At 47.3% G+C, this 16389-nt stretch overlaps 1 protein-coding gene across 3 annotated transcripts in view; it reads left to right on the forward strand.

Annotated features, from left to right (window-relative positions):
- JADE2 (jade family PHD finger 2) overlaps positions 1-16389 on the forward strand; it is a 132854-nt gene that overhangs the window by 24716 nt on the left and 91749 nt on the right. For all 3 annotated transcript variants that reach the window (XM_010971623.3, XM_010971628.3, XM_074360673.1), the window contains one exon: positions 1315-1427. In XM_010971623.3, the coding sequence (XP_010969925.1) occupies positions 1338-1427 (90 nt within the window). In that variant the 5' untranslated portion in view covers positions 1315-1337. The remainder of the gene's footprint in view (positions 1-1314; positions 1428-16389) is intronic.

The raw sequence follows: 16389 nt of genomic DNA on the forward strand, positions 1-16389 counted from the left end.
GTTAACTCCTTCCCTTGTGGTATCAGGAGGCAGACATACAAAAAGAGCTTTACCTAGGAGTGTGATAAGTACGGAAAGAAGAAAATAAAGGTTATTCTAGCAGCACCAAGGAGGACACCCACCCATGACCCCAATATGACATCAGGGATCCTCAGGGCATATACAGAGGAAAGTCTAGTGTTGCTGGAGTGTTGGAGGAGGTGAGGGGCTGGCTGCAGTGAGCAGTGGGTCCAGTCACGTGGTGACTTGGGGGCCATACTTCACTTAAGAAAGTGAATGCTGTGGTCAGATCTATACTGTCACTCTGGCTGTCTGTGGAGAATGATTGGAGGGGAACAGATTAGAGGTATAAAGACCTGTTAGGAGGTGGCTACAGGCATCTGAGCAAAAAGTGATGACCTGAATCAAGGAAAGGAGTAGAGGGAATTGATTCAAGAAATGTTTTGGCCAGGATTTAACCTGAGAAATGGGACAATGATGGCCCTCAGGTTTTCAGCAAGGACAATCATGTGGTTAGGGTGTTGCTGTAACAGGAGAAAGAAGCCACAGGAGCTGAAGCAGGTTTGGGGGAGGGGGACAGGCTGGGCAATAGTGAATCCAGTTTGAGATGTGGTGAGTATGAAAGACCTATGTGCATGCAGGTGGAAACATCCAGGGGCAGATGGATACAGGGGCCTGAAATCCAGGGAAAGGTTCAGGATGTGAAGCTGGAGTGAATATTGGCACAGAGAAACTTATATGAAGAGATAGCAGGGGAAGAAGTGGAGGGGCATCATGCACTTTGGTCCTAAAATTCTCACTTGCTGAGAGAGTGGAGGAGGGGCTAAGGATAAGAAGAAGATACTTGGATCACTTGTTATGGGAAATAGGAGAATCTCACCCTGGCTTAGCAATACAGGGGCCCTGGTGGCTTTGGAGGTCATAAATCTGCATTGGCAGTCACCTGTCCTCGAGGTTTTCTACAGGACATAGAAGACAGGAAGGCAGGTTGGCCTATAGTGCCTGGGTTGCAATGTTATAAGACAGTTGTGGCAGAAGGAAGTGAAGGGTGTGTAGCAGAGAAAGCTAACTGTTTTACCAAAAAAAGGTGTCATCCTTTGCCCTTCCATAGAGCAGAGTTGAAGCTAGGAAGGGGCTATCCAGCAGGGGCTACATTTCCCAGCACACACCCCTCCCCTCACCTCTGTTACATCTGAGGGGAGTCAAGTGACTCGTTCTTGCCAATAGAATGTTGATCAGGGATAACGTGTATTTTCCAGCCCAAAATAGTTAAGAAGCAGACATGTCTTCTCCACCCTTCCTTTCTCCTTCTAGTTTGAGACCCCTTTGGAAACCACATGTTGGAGATGGCGGAGCCACGAGGTAGAAGGACCCCAGCCCCTGAATCATCCCTTGGAGGAGAGACACCACTGATCAGGAACACCCATGTGAGTTGTTTGTAAACAAGAAATGAACTATATTGTCTGAGCCAATATACATTTTGAAATTTGTTATACCATCTAGCATTACCCTAAGTAATATAGTGTTTAAGAAAACTATTGGTTGTTCAGATGATTCTGATGGGGTCAGGCTGGAGAATCAATTGAAGCCTCTAGGGACAGAAGGTCTTTGTATAAGTGCAAGAGCAGGAGTGGAGAGAGGACTGTAAAAATCTAGAAAGCAGGAGGTCAAGGCCTCTGGTCAAATTCAGGAGGCTAATTTCAGAGAGAAGCTATCCCACTGTATGGCAAGAGCCAATGGGAGAAGGTGAGGAACATTAAGCAGGTCCAGGAACTGTGATGCTGGTGATCAGGAATTGTGTTGGGTGGTCAGTTCACTTAGAAATGGTGGTCTGTGACAAAGCAGTACACGGGGTGGGGAGGAAGCCTCAAAGGGCTAGCGCTGTCTTGCAACCAGGGCACTGGGAAGGAGGGTGTTAGTAAGAGAAACAGACTAACAGGACTGCCATCACTCAGCCCTGTCAGATGCTGTGGCTGAATGGATCTATGCAAGGCACCTCATAACTGGCAAGGATTTGTTCAGTAGGCCGCAGAGATACACACCTGAAAGCTGGTCCACAAAAGGAACACCTGTGAATACTGAGGCAGGCTAACTCCATCCAAAAACAGCCAGATGCACAGCAAGAATGCTTTCTTCAGTTGGTAGAACAGCAGTTGGCACTCTCCTAATTGCTTATTTACACATCTGTTTGAGCCTCATGGACATCCCAGGGAGACCCATGTGAAGACAGTGTCTCTCTGTGCCTGGGGAGGTCACCAAAATGTTAAATGAGAGCCTTCAGAGCGGGTGGAGCCAGGGTCTCCTGATCTTTGGCCTGTGGCTCTCATTATAAAATTCCTTTTACAGACATTTTTAGACATTAACTACCCATCATCTTAGGAAGATTTAGGCCTCAACATGCCACTGGCAGCAGGAATGACTGAGATGACTTCCAAAGGCACTTCCAGCTAGCAATTCTTAGAAGAGTTTCTGAATGAGTGGTGCCAAAATAAAACGAGGAAGAGGAGTGACAGAAAACTCAAAATAATAATTGTGAAAGTAAGAGAATTTTGTATCTCTTAAAAAAAAGTCTGAGGTAAATATCAAGGGTTGCTGTGGCCCTCCAAAATTTCAGAGAGGGTCAGGGCTCCTTCTGTTTTGTTGCTCTCCTCTACTATTGTATAACACTCAAAACTCAGTGGCTTAAAACAACAATAAACATTTATGACCTCACACTTTCTGTGTCAGGAATTCGGGAGTGACTTTGCTGGGTGGTTCTGGCTTGAGCTTTCTCATGAGGTTGCAATCAGGATGTCAGATGAAGCTGTGGTCACTTGAAGGCTTGATTGACACTGCAGCACTGCTGGCAAGTTGGTTCTGGCTGTTGGCAGGAAGCCTCAATTCCTCACTACCTATAGTCCTCCATGGGGTTGCTTGAGTGTGCTTACAACATGGCAGCTGGCTTCCACTAGCCTAGAGCAAGTGATCCAAAAAAGAGTAAGGTAGAAGCTGCAATGTCTTTTATGAAGTAGTCTCAGAAGTCAGTCACACAACTTTTTCTGCAATATCCTGTTGGTTACATGGGTCAGCCCTGTTCAATATGGGAGAGAGTGAAACAAGGACATGAATATCAAAAGTTGGGAATTGCTGGAAGCCATCTTGGAATTTGGGCTACCACATCTGCCATGTTCAAAGTGTGGCTTCATCCTCATGTTCTAAGATGGCTGCTTTAACTCCAGCTATCACATCACAGAAGGTGCTTTCCAGCTAGCATGAAAAAAGAAGAAAGGAAAAAGGGCATACCTTTTCCCTTTAAGGATACTTTCCAGAAATCGGATACACTGTCCTACTTATATCTTGTTGACAAGGACTTAGTCACATAGCTGGAAAAGAGGTTGAGAAATTTAGCATTTATTTTGGATGGCCATGTGCCCAGCTTGATCAGATATTGGGGGGCACTTGGCAGTCTCTGCCACATCAGCAATCTTCCTGTGTATATTTCAAAGGCTGGGGTAGGGAGGGGAGCATAGAGAACATCGCTACTTTGGGTTACTGACCTGGCTAAGGACTTCTGACCCATCTTGTCTGCGAAATATGTGTGTGTGTGTGTGTGTGTGTGTGTGTGTGTGTGTGTGTGTGTGTGTGTGTTTGTGTGTGTGTTTGTGTGTGTGTGTGTGTGTGTGTGGTGCAGGGACAGAGGAGGAATGCAGATAAGTGCTTTATCCTGTAATTAGTGAATCTCATTGTCAAGAGAAAATAGTCCTTAGAAGAGCTTGGGAGAGAAATCAGCATTAAAACCAGACTTAGTCCTAGAAACCTAGCCAAGGGTGGTCCCAAGAATTAAGATGATCTAGGAAATGAGAAGATCATCACAGGAGGCATTGTGAGGGCAGCCTCATTCTGTCCCCAGGCCTGCAGGTTTAAATAAATTCTAGGCAGCCCAATTTACAATCCAAATGCTGAAGCACAGATGGGCAACTCTACCAGCTGTGTTTTTAAAAGATCATATGGTTCCTGATCAATGAACCGATGAGACCAAATGCAAGAGTGTTTAGAGCTGAACTGCAGATTTGCCCAGAGACCTCTCAGAGACCAGAGCCAGGGCTTGAGCAGCCAGCTGGGTGCTGACTCAAACTGGGGGTGAGCCGGGCATCAGAGCCTAGCTAAGCAGAAGAGAGCCATCAATCAGCCAGAGAATTCTAAAGCTTGAGAAGTCCACAGAAAAGCTACCCTGGAAGAAGGAGGACTCTGTCATCCTAGAAGAATGCAAAGTCCAGGGCAAGAAGCCTAGGGCTAGGGCACTCAAGGAGAGTTAGCTGGTCCTGCCGAGGCCCTTGTGGTAGGGATGGCTTTCTCCTCACTGCCACAACCCACCTGGACCTGTTTCTAATCTTGAGGGTGGAAGAAGTAGACTGGGGACTCAGAGATACCTGCTTCATGGAAGGTGGCCAGCGATCTCCTACCTGCTTGGCTGTTCTTACATGCCCTGCCCATGGCTCAAGCTGGATGTTGTCCTGGGTCCTGAGTCCATAGCTGGCCATCTCCAGATGGGGTTCCAAGACACCCTGGGCAGGCAGCATGCTCACTCACTCAGGTCATAACCCATGCTTCTTATTGCACATGGGTTGTCAATCATCACCACATTGCTGCTGCACAAGGGTCTATCTTCATAACAGTGAGCGATCACCACAGTTCCCAGCCTTCTCCACTCTGTCTTGCCCTGAGTGCCAAGTTTACTGAGAACTTGAGGGACCTCTACAGACTTCTAGTTTGAGGACCCTTTCAAAAGAGACACCTCCAGGTGTAACTGGTATTAGACTCCAACCTCAGGCAGGAGTTGAGGGGGTTGTTGGACTACTGGTGGGCTGGTAGGGGTTGGTGAGGAGGGATAAATCATCTCAAAGTGGCCTGGAATTGGCTCGGGAAATCTGGGACTGTGCTGTGTGGTTCTGTTATACCAACGTTTAGTGAGCACCTGCTCAATGGGGCAGACACTAAGCTACCCACTGGAGCCACAGAGCAGAGGAAGGCTCATATAACATCACCTCAGTCAATAAATAAAGCAAAACAGCAGAGAGTGCAATATGTAGTGAAAGATAAGTACAGAAATAATGGAGGAGGGGAGTGTGCTAATAGAATGGTAAGGGAAAGCTTCACTTCACAGGGGAGATGATACCTGCAAGAAAGGAGTTCCTTAACCCATGGTGGGGCCAGATGAGGAAGGGCATCCAGGCAGATGGAACAGCAGGCCTCAGAACATGGAGCTGTGAGACCACCTGTGGTAGAGGAAGAGATTTTCCTTACCTGATGTGTTCATTATACTCTGAAGTTTCTGGGCCCTTTCAAGGTGCAGTGGCCTTGATCTCATTCCACTAAGCAACTCAGAGGAGTCAGAGAGGGGAGAAAATGTTCCCTCTCTGCTTGTTGCATTTTCTTTTAACCTTGAGTCCTTGGTAGCCTGGTCATAATAGTGAGGGAACCATGATTATGATGGGGAGATGGGTTCTTTGATCTTGGAGAACCTGCCCAAGGCCCAGTCTGTCTCCATGTAGGTCCACAAGTGACCTTGGGTGGCCCCTTAGGCATGACTATCCCCAGTTGCCTTTGATGGGACAGGAGGCAGGTCTGGGAGATGTACTGGGTAGGGTACTCTAGCCTACCCTCCCTACTGTCAGACCCAGTCCCTTGAGGTGTCTGGGCCTCTTTGGAACCCTTGGGAACCCACAGCATTACCAAAGCACCCATCCTGCCTCTTGCAGTGTGAGAACCGTCATATGGCACATCCTAGTACCTTTTTTGTTGTGTACAGGCTTACTTTTCCTTTTATTGTGTACAGGAAAATGTGATACACAAATTAATCACCATGTGACCCAAAACCAAACAGCTGCTCTGGGTTCTTCTCTGCAGGCAAAACAAACTGGAGGCCCCAAGGGGTCCCGTGGGCACCATCTCCTTTCTGGGTAAGGTGAGCAAGTATGACTAAACCTGGATTACACTAGGATGTCACCCTGTATCCAACCACAGATGGACCAGGAACCTTAGGCACAGGGCTGTCAATGCCCAGCGAGGCTTTGGATTTGTGGTGCAGGTGGTGGGTGGGTCCTCAGTATTGAGATCTTGGCCATCCTGGCTCATTCATCCTGGAAATCCTTTCCCCTGGTTGTTGCTCCTCTCACTGGGATGTGCACATAGCCTTCTGGCAGGCCTGACCTTTCTCACATCTTTGCCAGCTCCAACCCCAAGGCCTACCTCAGGTCACATCCCTCTGGTTTAGAAACCCCTTAATATAAACTCCTTGGTCTGGCATTCAAGGCCTACCACTAGCGTATTAACTCACCTCTCACCTGTATTCCATAAACAACTCCTCCAGCCAAGTGTGTACCCATCCTTTTTGTCCTCTGCTCATAAAGCTCTCTCATCTTTGAACCTTGGATCTTGCCTTTACCTGGTCCAAATGCCCTTTTGTCACTACTGCCCTTCTGACCAAGCCCAGCTTCAGTGCTGTCTCACCTATCAAGTTTTCTTACACCCTCTACCCTCTGAACCTATGGCCTACGGGATGGAAGTTTTTACTAGATTTGAATCTTTAATTATAGGAGTAATACATGCTTGTAAAAACATTCTCACATACAGAAGCATACACACAGAAAAGAGGATGTGTCATCCCAACTCTCCTTTCCCTAGAATTATCCCCAGTCAATAGTCAGGCATGCACATGGGTGCCCATTTTACCCAACAGGATAGGGGGCCCTTGGGAACCTTAAGTAACCACTCGACATGGTGGTGGCAGGATGTTGGTGGGGAGGAGCAGAGTTGGTAAAAGGTTTCGGAAAGTGTTGACTTGGGTTGCCTTTGGAAAAAAAATCCTCAAGGTCAGTCTGTGGGAACCCTTGATTTCTTTCAAAGAACAGAGCCCCAGGAAGGCATTTCTAGGTCATAGGAGGATATTAATTCTATTCACCCAAAAGCCAGAAACTCAAGTTCAAAAGGCAACAAGGCCTCTGGAGAGTCCTCTTTGCCTAGCACATCCCCCACTACAAGCCCAGACTGAGCTAAACTGGAAGTCAGGCAGCCTTAATGGCATGGTCACTCGGTCAGCTAGAAAGAGGCAGAGTTTGAACTCTGGCCTTCCTTTCTCCAACCTGGGCCCTTGCCTGGCCCCTGTAGGCCCAATATTCTGGCATATCAGCTTGGAACACTCCACTCACCGTGTGCCCTGCTGGCAAAGCAGTGATTCTCCATACAGTGTGGCTCAGGAGAAGAGTCCACCTGAGGGATTAAATGGGCCGCCCCCACTTAGGGTAGGAACTGGAGGGAGAAGCAGGGCTCTGCTGCCATCTCCTTTTCCAGGGACTCCAGCCCATGCTTCTAGGCAGTTTTGAGGCATGGGGGTAGATGTCTTCTCTAAATAACCTGAGAGACTACATCTCTCCCCTACACGCCAATTAAAATAAATATTTAAGGAGGGATAAGGGACTGGAATGCACCAAATGGGACTACCTAACCCCAATTTAGGGATGTCAGGGAAGGCTCCACGGTATTGGCATCTAAACTGACATTTGAAAAGTAAGCAGTAGGTGGCCAGGTGAAGGTGAGAAGATCATTCCACAGTGAGAGAACACCACTGGCAAAGGCATAACAGTGAGAGGGAGCATGACTTTGGAGAAACTGGAATTTCACTGTGGCTGAGCCTGGTATATGAGAAGAACATGCAGGGCTGTGGTTGGAGAGGTCAACTGCTTGGGGGTGCAAACCCCAGGGCTTTGTCCTGATGGTCAAAGGCAGTTGAGGGAGGGTTTTAAAAAGAGAAGTGACATTTTAGACAGATGATTCTAGTTGCTACATAGACCATGAGCTGGAGGTGAAAAGTTTGGAGAAGGTAAATGCCTTTGCGTGAGCAATAATGGTGGCCTGGACTAGGGCAAACACAGTGGAATATGAGAATAGGTAGAATTCAACACAGTATTTGGGGGTGAGGGAAAGGAAGGGGACCCCGGCTTAGGTGTTGAGATATAGATTGCAGATCGACAGTTGCATTCAGCAAACAACTGTTAGCTGAACTGGTCTCAGGGTGTGGGGACCTAGGGGGCTCCATACCCTTTTACAGGTAAAGAATTGAAGGCCAGTGGCAAATGATAATCCCCAGTCTGGCTATCTAGTCTGCTGACATCAGTACAGACCTGATTGGGCACCCAGATCTTGATTTGGGTATGTCATGTACACACAGAGGCTGCTAGACACCATAATGCTGAAGCAGATGCCCCAGGTCCACATCTGATCACTCCTAGCCAACCCAGTGCTCGCCTGACCTACAAGCCAGATATCCCAGTCAATCAGCAACACTCAGAAACTCTGCTTTTTGAATACAGATAATTCATGACCAACAGCATTTCTCCCCCTTCCCCAACTTGAACTCTGCTGGAATAGTTTCTCTGTTTGGCAATAAAAGCAATTTTTGGCCCTAGAGGGGCCTAGACTAGATCTTAGCTCAAGTTAGAGGCTGCCACCAGCCACAGGGGCCTGGAGGGGCTTCAACAAAGTTGGATACCTCGTATATGTTCTTTGCATAATTCTGATATTCTGCACTCTATGATTTATCTTTGAGCCCTCCTAGGCACCTGGGGGTGCAGTGAATGGCCCAGTAGGGGCTGAAAGTGATGTGTGAGGCCATGAAACTTGGGGGTGTTGGGCTGTGGGATATGGTGGAAGAATATAGGCAGGAATCCCAAAGCCTCGGTCATGGTCTCCAGCTCTCTAGGTGACCTTTCCTTTCTGGGCCTGTCCCTCCTGAGCTTCCAGGTCTTTTTGCACATGCTTTGCAAATGCTGTTCCCTCTGCCTGCTTCTTTGTTTGTTTGACTCATCTTTCAGGTCTCTGCTTTCTCAGGGAAGAACTGATTTTTGATCCAGGTCAGGTTCTTTAGGTGAATAGTCTCGTAGACCCATGTTCTATTACTTCTTTCCCTTCATTAGGAGTTTTTGTTTGTTTATTTGCTGTAATTTGCCTCCCCAGCAGACTGTGCCTTCAATGAGAGAGAGATTCTGTCTTAATCACTGTTGTTTCCCTAGCCCCTGGCAAGAGACCTGTCCAGTAGTAGGTACTAAATGAATGCGTGAATGAACAGATGGACAGATTTCACTTGGTAAAGCAAAAGTTTAAACTGGGTAAGAACCTTCCCAGCACTGACATAATCTATTAGGCCTCTATCATTTCATCTTTGAAATAGGAAGAATGTTCCCTGCTTACTGCTTTACTCCTGTATCTAAAATGACTCCAGTCAGCCAGATAAAGTTTGGGATGCTTTAAAAACAACTGGGATAAAATTTCCTGTTTGGCTTAAGGACCTTATTTTCTGACTCCTGGTCGCAGATATGTAAATCTCGAGATAGAAATTCAGGCTGTGCCAGAAACCCCAGGAGCCTCTGTCAAAGATAGAATTAAACAACCCCTTCCAGGGCAGGATGAGTTGCCAGACTCTCCAGCCATGCCTTCTAGAGTTAGGGCATGACTAACTTAGCCTAGAATATGGCTCTCCTGTGTTCCCATGGCCAGGCAGGGAGGGTGAGTGATTGTCACAGCTCAGAACTGGGAATTGTGCCCCACAGAGGGCTCAGAGTGCTCTGCCCTTCTGTCCATCTGTCTGTTTTCAGCAATGGACTGAGTGCAGGAGTTTTTCTGAGGCAGAGCCAGAAGTATGGCTTAGGGCCCAGTGAGTCATCTCCCAAAAGTATAGGCTGCACAAGAAGGCTGCCTGTGCCCACTGTTGCTTTCACTGTTCCAAGTGGACCTCACCTACTGAGGTCCAGTTCTGCTTAAAAGATTCACCAGGATGAGGAGACCATATCTGTAATATTCACCGAGGGATTCTGCCCAGCCATCCTCTCCCTGAAGGCCTGAAACTACCCATTCCTATTCCCCTCAGTCTTGAGGAAGCATGCTTCTCCTGGAGGGGAGAGCTGGCTGGACTGGAAGGATGACCTGTTCACGGGTTGGAGACCAAGTCCCAGTCACATCAGAATTAGTGCTAATGTTCCTAAGAGCCAGGATAGAGAGTATCAGGTCCTAAGAAATCAGCAAGGGATGTGGAAGAGCTGAAAAACCTAAATGAGGGAAAGAAGGAAGCATTCGATTCTGGAGGAGCGTTTTCAGTGGCTTAGGAACTCAGTGCCCACTATACAGATGGGTAAACTCCTGCTATGGAGACTTGCCTCTGAAGGAGGCCTGGGAAGACCCAAGCTTTCAGTATTCTAAAATAGGGTAGCCCCTTGCCCCTACTCTTCAGTGTGCCAAGTCTGAGCCTTCTGTTCATACCACCATTCATCCTTACTGCATTGCTGGTTTCTGGTCACCTTGGGACACCCTAGCTGGCTCAGGCCCTCCTTAAAGTCACAGGGGTCAATACAATCACTATCAAATCCCCCAAATTTTTTTTCACATATAAAAAGATCCATCCTAATATTCAGGTGGAATCTCAAGGGAGGCTGAATAGCCAAAATAATCTTGAAAAAGTACAGAATTGGAAGTCTCATACCACCTGATTTCAAAACTTAACTTCAAAGCTTCAGTAATCAAAACAGTGTGGCATAAAGACAGACATATAGACAAATGAAATAGAAGAGATAGCCCAGAAATAAATCCTTGCATATATGGCCAAATGATTTTTGACAAGAGTGCCAAGACAGTTCATTGAGGAAAGGACAGTCTTTTCAAAAATAGTATTGGGAAAACTGGATATCTACATGCAAAAGAATGAAGTTGGATTCTTACCTTACACCATATACAAATATTAACTCAAAGTGGATCAAAGATCTAAACGTAAGAGCTAAACTATAAAGCTCTTAGAAGAAAACAAAGGAAAAACCTCTGTGGCATTGGATTTGGCAATGATTTCTTGCATATGACACCAAAGGCACAGGCAACAAAAGAAAAGAAAAATTGGACTTCTCAATATTGAAACTTTTGTGCGTCAAAGGATAATACCAATGGAGTGAAAAGGAAACCTGTGGTATGGGAGAAATGTTTACAAATCATATCTGATAAGGGGTTAATATCCAGAATGTATAAAAAATTCCCACAACTTAACAATAAAAAACCAAATATCCAAATTTTAAAATGTGCAAAGGACTTGAATAGATGTTTCGCCAAAAAAGATATACAGATGGGTAGTAAACACATGAAAAGGTGCTCAACATCGCTAATTATTAGGAAATTCAAAATTAAAATCACTATGAGATACCACTTCACACCCCTTTGAGTGACAATTATTAAAAAACAAAAAACTAAACTAAGCAGAAAATGATGTGTGTTGGCAAAGATATTGAGAAATTGGAACACTTTTACATTGCCGGTGAGAATGTAAAATGGTGCAGCTGTGTGGGAAGTAGTATGGAGGTTCTGAAAAAAATTTAAAAGAATTACCATATGATCCTGCAATTCCACTTTCAGGTATACACCTAAAATAATTGAAAGCCGGGACTTAACCAGATGTTTGTACACTCTATTCATAGCAGTATGATTCACAATAAGCAAAAAGTGGTAATAAGTCAAATGCCTATCAATGATGAATGAATAAACAAAATAAGGTGAATACAATACATACAATGGAATATTATTCAGTCTTAAAAAGGGAGGAAATTCTGGCACATATTACAAGATAGATGAACTTTGAAGACATTATTCTAGGTGAAATAAACCAGACACAAAAAGACAAATACTGTGTGATTCCACTTGTATGAGGTACCTAGAGTAGTCAAGTTCATAGAGACAGAAAGTAGAATGGCAGTTGTGGGCTATGGGGAGAGAGGAATGGGGAATTATTGTTTGGTGGGTACAGAATTTCATTTTGGGATGTTGAAAAAGTTATGGAGATGGATGGTGGTCATGGTTGTACAACAATGTGGACATACTTAATGCCACTAAACTGTACACTTAAAAATAGTTAAAATAGTAAATTTTATGTTATATGTATTTCACCACAGTAAAAATAAACATTGAATGGGTGTGAGGCATCTAAATCTGTAAGTGTTCGCTTCTAGGAGTTTACTCATGGCTTAGGAGATAGCGGGAGGGGTAGGGGACAAAGGACTGGGGAGGATTGGTCCCCACCCCCATTGCCAGCCTCCACTTATTTCTAACTCTCTAACTTGTGGTCATTTCACATGTCTGTTCTATGTGTGTTATCTTGATTGTGAGTGTCATTCTTAAGGAGGCAGACATAAGAATAACGAACTATGACAGTAAGAGGTGTTGGGGAGATGAATTTAGGTTCAGTAGGGATTTTCAGAGCATTGGAGGGGGTTGACAGATCGAAAAGTCTTCCTAGTCTTAAAAGATGAATAAGTCACGATTAAGAGGCCAGGGACATGGATAATGAAGCTAGGGGCACACAGAATGAGGCCACTGTGGCTGAGTTCTGTGGTCAAGGTAGCAGGAGAAGAGGCTAGGGCCAGATTGGGCAAGACCTGTACCCAAGAGGATCATGGCCCCTTGGACAGTTTGTAGCAGGAGAGAGATCCATTTGACTTACATTTTGAGAAGCTCACTCTGGCTGTTGGGTGAAGAATGGACAGCAGGGGGCATGGGTAGGAGCAGGCAGACAGTGAGAGGCTGCTGCAGACATTCAGAAGAGAGGTGGTAGCTTGGCCTGGGTGATGGCGGTGGAGGGCTTCGGACAGATTCTGGAGGTGTTTGGATGAAGAAATGCCAAGGCCTACAGCTGGACTGGCCATGAGGCTGAGGGGCTTGCTACCCAGGGGGCTTGAGTGGATAGGAGGATGGTAATACCATTTACTGAGATCTGCTCAGTGAAGGAACGGGTTGAAAGGACAAGGCTGGCACCTGGTTGCTGAGAGCTGAATGATCATTTCACCCTTGCCAGTTATGCACAACATCACAGCTCTTATATTCAGAAAGTTCTTTTGAGTCTAAACCTTCCAACTTCAATTGGAGCTCCAGCCATTTCACGCTGCCCTTGGTGAGTCTGCTTGGTGCTAAGAGGCAATGGGACTGAGGCATGGGCTTGCAGCCAAGGGCTTGGGTGGCAGGCATGCCTCTTGCATGACCGCTACCAAGTATTCCAACCTGTGGTGCCCATCAGACTGAGACTCAGGGAGCCCGTGCCAAAGTGTGTAGGCTGGAGGACCCAGTATAGGAGGCTTCTGCCCAAAGTGCTTCAGGTCCATACATGCCCTTCATCCTGTCTCTGGAGCCCTCTCTCTCATCAGAAGCACCCCGCCAGGGCCCTTGAGAAGGGCTCTTCTTCGAGATTCCTTTAGAGGTAGGAGGTGGAGAGCAAAGCTTCTGATCTTGATGCCAGACACAAACTCCAAGAAATTACTCACCAGAGGGCAAAGCTTCAGAAATGCAGGCAAGGGGCCTTACCTCACGGTCTGATCAGAATGGCTGGTCAGCAGGGGCTGCACTGGGGAGCTTTCAGAGGTGGGGCCAAGGCCATGCCCGAGCACAGCTGCTTTCAGGGATGGGCTGCCCTACACCTCATCTTACCAAGCTGCAGCTGGGGACTGGGGAGCCATGGGCTGAGAGCCCCTTCGATCTGCCCCTACAGCTGGCCAGCTGGGACCCTCAAAGCCCACAGACCTACTCAAGATTGACCTGCCATGAGTTTGAGGTCCTATCAGTGGCTTCCTCATCCCTGATCCCCATTATGTCCTTCTGGCAAGTATTAATCATTGCTACTGCAGTGGCTTCCATCCTAGAAGCCTACTCCTGACACTCTTAGGGAAATGTCCCAGTCTTGGCCTTTCATGAGCTTCCCATCCCTAGGAGCTGGCATCAGATGACCAGTCTACTCAGGATTCCTTCTCCTGTCCCCTCACCCACTGCTTAGCTCTCCTGGGCCTGGCTCACAGCCATGTCTAGTGTAGGCCTGTCAGAGGGTAAAGGGATAAGCACTGGGAAGGGAGTAAGGTGACCTAGGTTCCAGGTGTCTGGGACAGAGCCAGGGAGTAGTCCCAGCAGAGATGGCATTTTGGAAGTCATTAAATCTGGAGGGACAGGGTGGATTCACGAGGTTTGTAACTAACTCCCCCTCTCTCCTGAGTGGAAACTTGGGTAGTGCAGCCTTGAGAGGCAGTCCTCTAGGGGCATGGCCCTGTAACAGGGCCCTCTTTCCCCATGCTGCTTCCAGTCTTGCTTTTGCAGCTTGTGTGGTGAGGATGCCTTCCTTATAGCATTGGGATCTCCAGGATGCTTACTTACCCCAGGCCTGATTCTACCTTAAAGTTACACAGAAACACCTGCCCCTGATCCCCTTCCCCACAACCCTGAGAGTCCCTCAAACTCCCTCCTTCTGGGCTCCTAGATTTGCTCCAGAGGGCTAGATGGGGTAGGAGGGGCCTCACAAATTATCCAAGGTCCACTTCAGGCAGCAGCTGGGCCTGGCCATGTGCAGAAGTGCTGTGGGGGTGAGGCCTGCTAGGGACCAGTGAGAGTCCTGAGAGAGGGGTTAGACCAGAGGGTTAGACTATCTGGGGGAGACTCAGTGTGCTCTCTGGTTTGGCTGCAGGTGGCCCCAAGGGCTCCCCTAAATCCTGCAGTCACCTTTATCTCCATTCTTAGCCATTATCAAGAGCACTAGGCTCAACTCAAGGGTGAGCCAGCAGGTGAGCTTTTGAGTCAAGACTGCACCCTCTCTTCCTGCTATCCTTCTGCCTCGTGTTTTGGGCATGGGACAAAACTGCCCATCCCTGCTTGCCATCCTATTCTGCGTGGTAAACAATGCAGCCCGCATGGAGGCCCCTCCTGTCCATGAGATTGTGTCCTGTGGCTCTCCCGGGGGGTGTGCTCTCTCTACTTCCACATCCAGAGAGGGATTCTGGCTAGGGTGTGCCCTCCACCCCTAGGGAGCCCCCTCAGGGATTTTCAGGGATCAGGCCATTTGTCTTTCTGTTCCTGGTATTGCCCTGTGATAAGAAACACAAATTCCCTAAGGATGGAAGGTCACGCAGTCAGGGAGAGACAGAGAAGGGCACATTACCAACAGAAAAATAAGTGGAAGGGTGCACACCCTCTCTGCCTTGCCCCTTGTTCACCACTCCTCTCTGGCCAGGAGAGATTCTCCCACTTGGCATCACAGCAGGGATCTCTGGGAAAGAAGAGGCTGAAATCTTCAGGGGCTCTGGTTATTTGGGCAGATGGAGTCAGAGATGAGATGACTGCTAGAAGAAACCCCCAGAGAACAGCTGTGACCTAGGAAAGAGTCCCCATGGGCCTATCAGCCCGCTCTAAAACTGGATGGTAGGCAGCCTCCTTTGGGGCCTGAGGGACCCTCACCCTCCAAAAGGAGCCTAATCTTTGCTAGGTCCTGCAGGGTCAGGCTAGTAAGCCTGGCACAGCTTCCCATGCTACTGTTAGAAGTTCCTCCAGAGTTGAACATCTGGGTCTCAGTGTCACTTTGGCTACTTGCCAAAGCTTCGTGAGCTTCTGACCCTCTCTGAGCCTCAGATTCTGCATTTGTAAAATGGGTATCATCATTCCAAGGACTCAAAAGCAGTCTATTTTTCCCCCTAAATATCTCCCTTCTTTGCATATCATTTGTTCCAAAAGCCCACTCTCCTTAGCAAGTTTTGGTTAAGCATTGCCCTAGTCAATACTCTTGAAAGGTGGTTGAGGGCACAATGAGCTCATCTTTTGGGCATATGCATTTTTCTGATGCCATCAGGCTCTCCAGCCCTTTTCCCCAGAGCTGGCCATGCCACATAAATTGAGATCTCTAGGCAGTACCCTTGCCTGCTGCCCCTTGTACTATGCCCAGATGATTTCAATCCTGTGGACTGGAGCCTGGGCAAAGATGTGAACACAACATTCCTTGGCTAATGGAAGCCTACGCCATCATTGGCCCAAGCAGGAATCTGACACTCAGCCCACTCAGCCATGCCACCCTCTATTTCAACCAACACCTGTTAGCTGAGCCCTTATTGTGTGCCAGAGTGGACAGAGAGGAAGGTTAGCCATGCCACTGCCTGCCTGGTCCCCAAAGACCAATGGAACCCTCATATGCATAGCATTGAGGTTTCATGGTAGCAAAATCCTGAAGGAGAGGACTTCTTCTGGGAGCCAGGTAAGGCAGGCAGGGAGGGTTCAACCAGGTCTCTCTCCAGTCCCCCTCACACCCTTAATGAGATGGCATTGCCATCAGATGTCTGGTCCAGCAGGCTGAACAGAAAGCACAGCCCTCTCATGTTTAAGGGAAAATAGGATGTTGGGTTTGCTATCAGGCTCAAAAGCAGGTAGCTGGCAATAAATCAAGAATTGAAAAGCAATGTCAGTGTTTCAAACTTAATTTCCAAGCCTGGGAAACAGTTGTGCATTAAAATCCATTGGAAGAAAAAAATCTATTAAAACTTAAGGAGAAACGCTTTGCTATAAATTAGATTTTTCTGCCAACCAGGA

The sequence above is a fragment of the Camelus bactrianus genome, chromosome 3, assembly GCF_048773025.1.
Source record: "Camelus bactrianus isolate YW-2024 breed Bactrian camel chromosome 3, ASM4877302v1, whole genome shotgun sequence".
NCBI lineage: Eukaryota > Metazoa > Chordata > Mammalia > Artiodactyla > Camelidae > Camelus > Camelus bactrianus.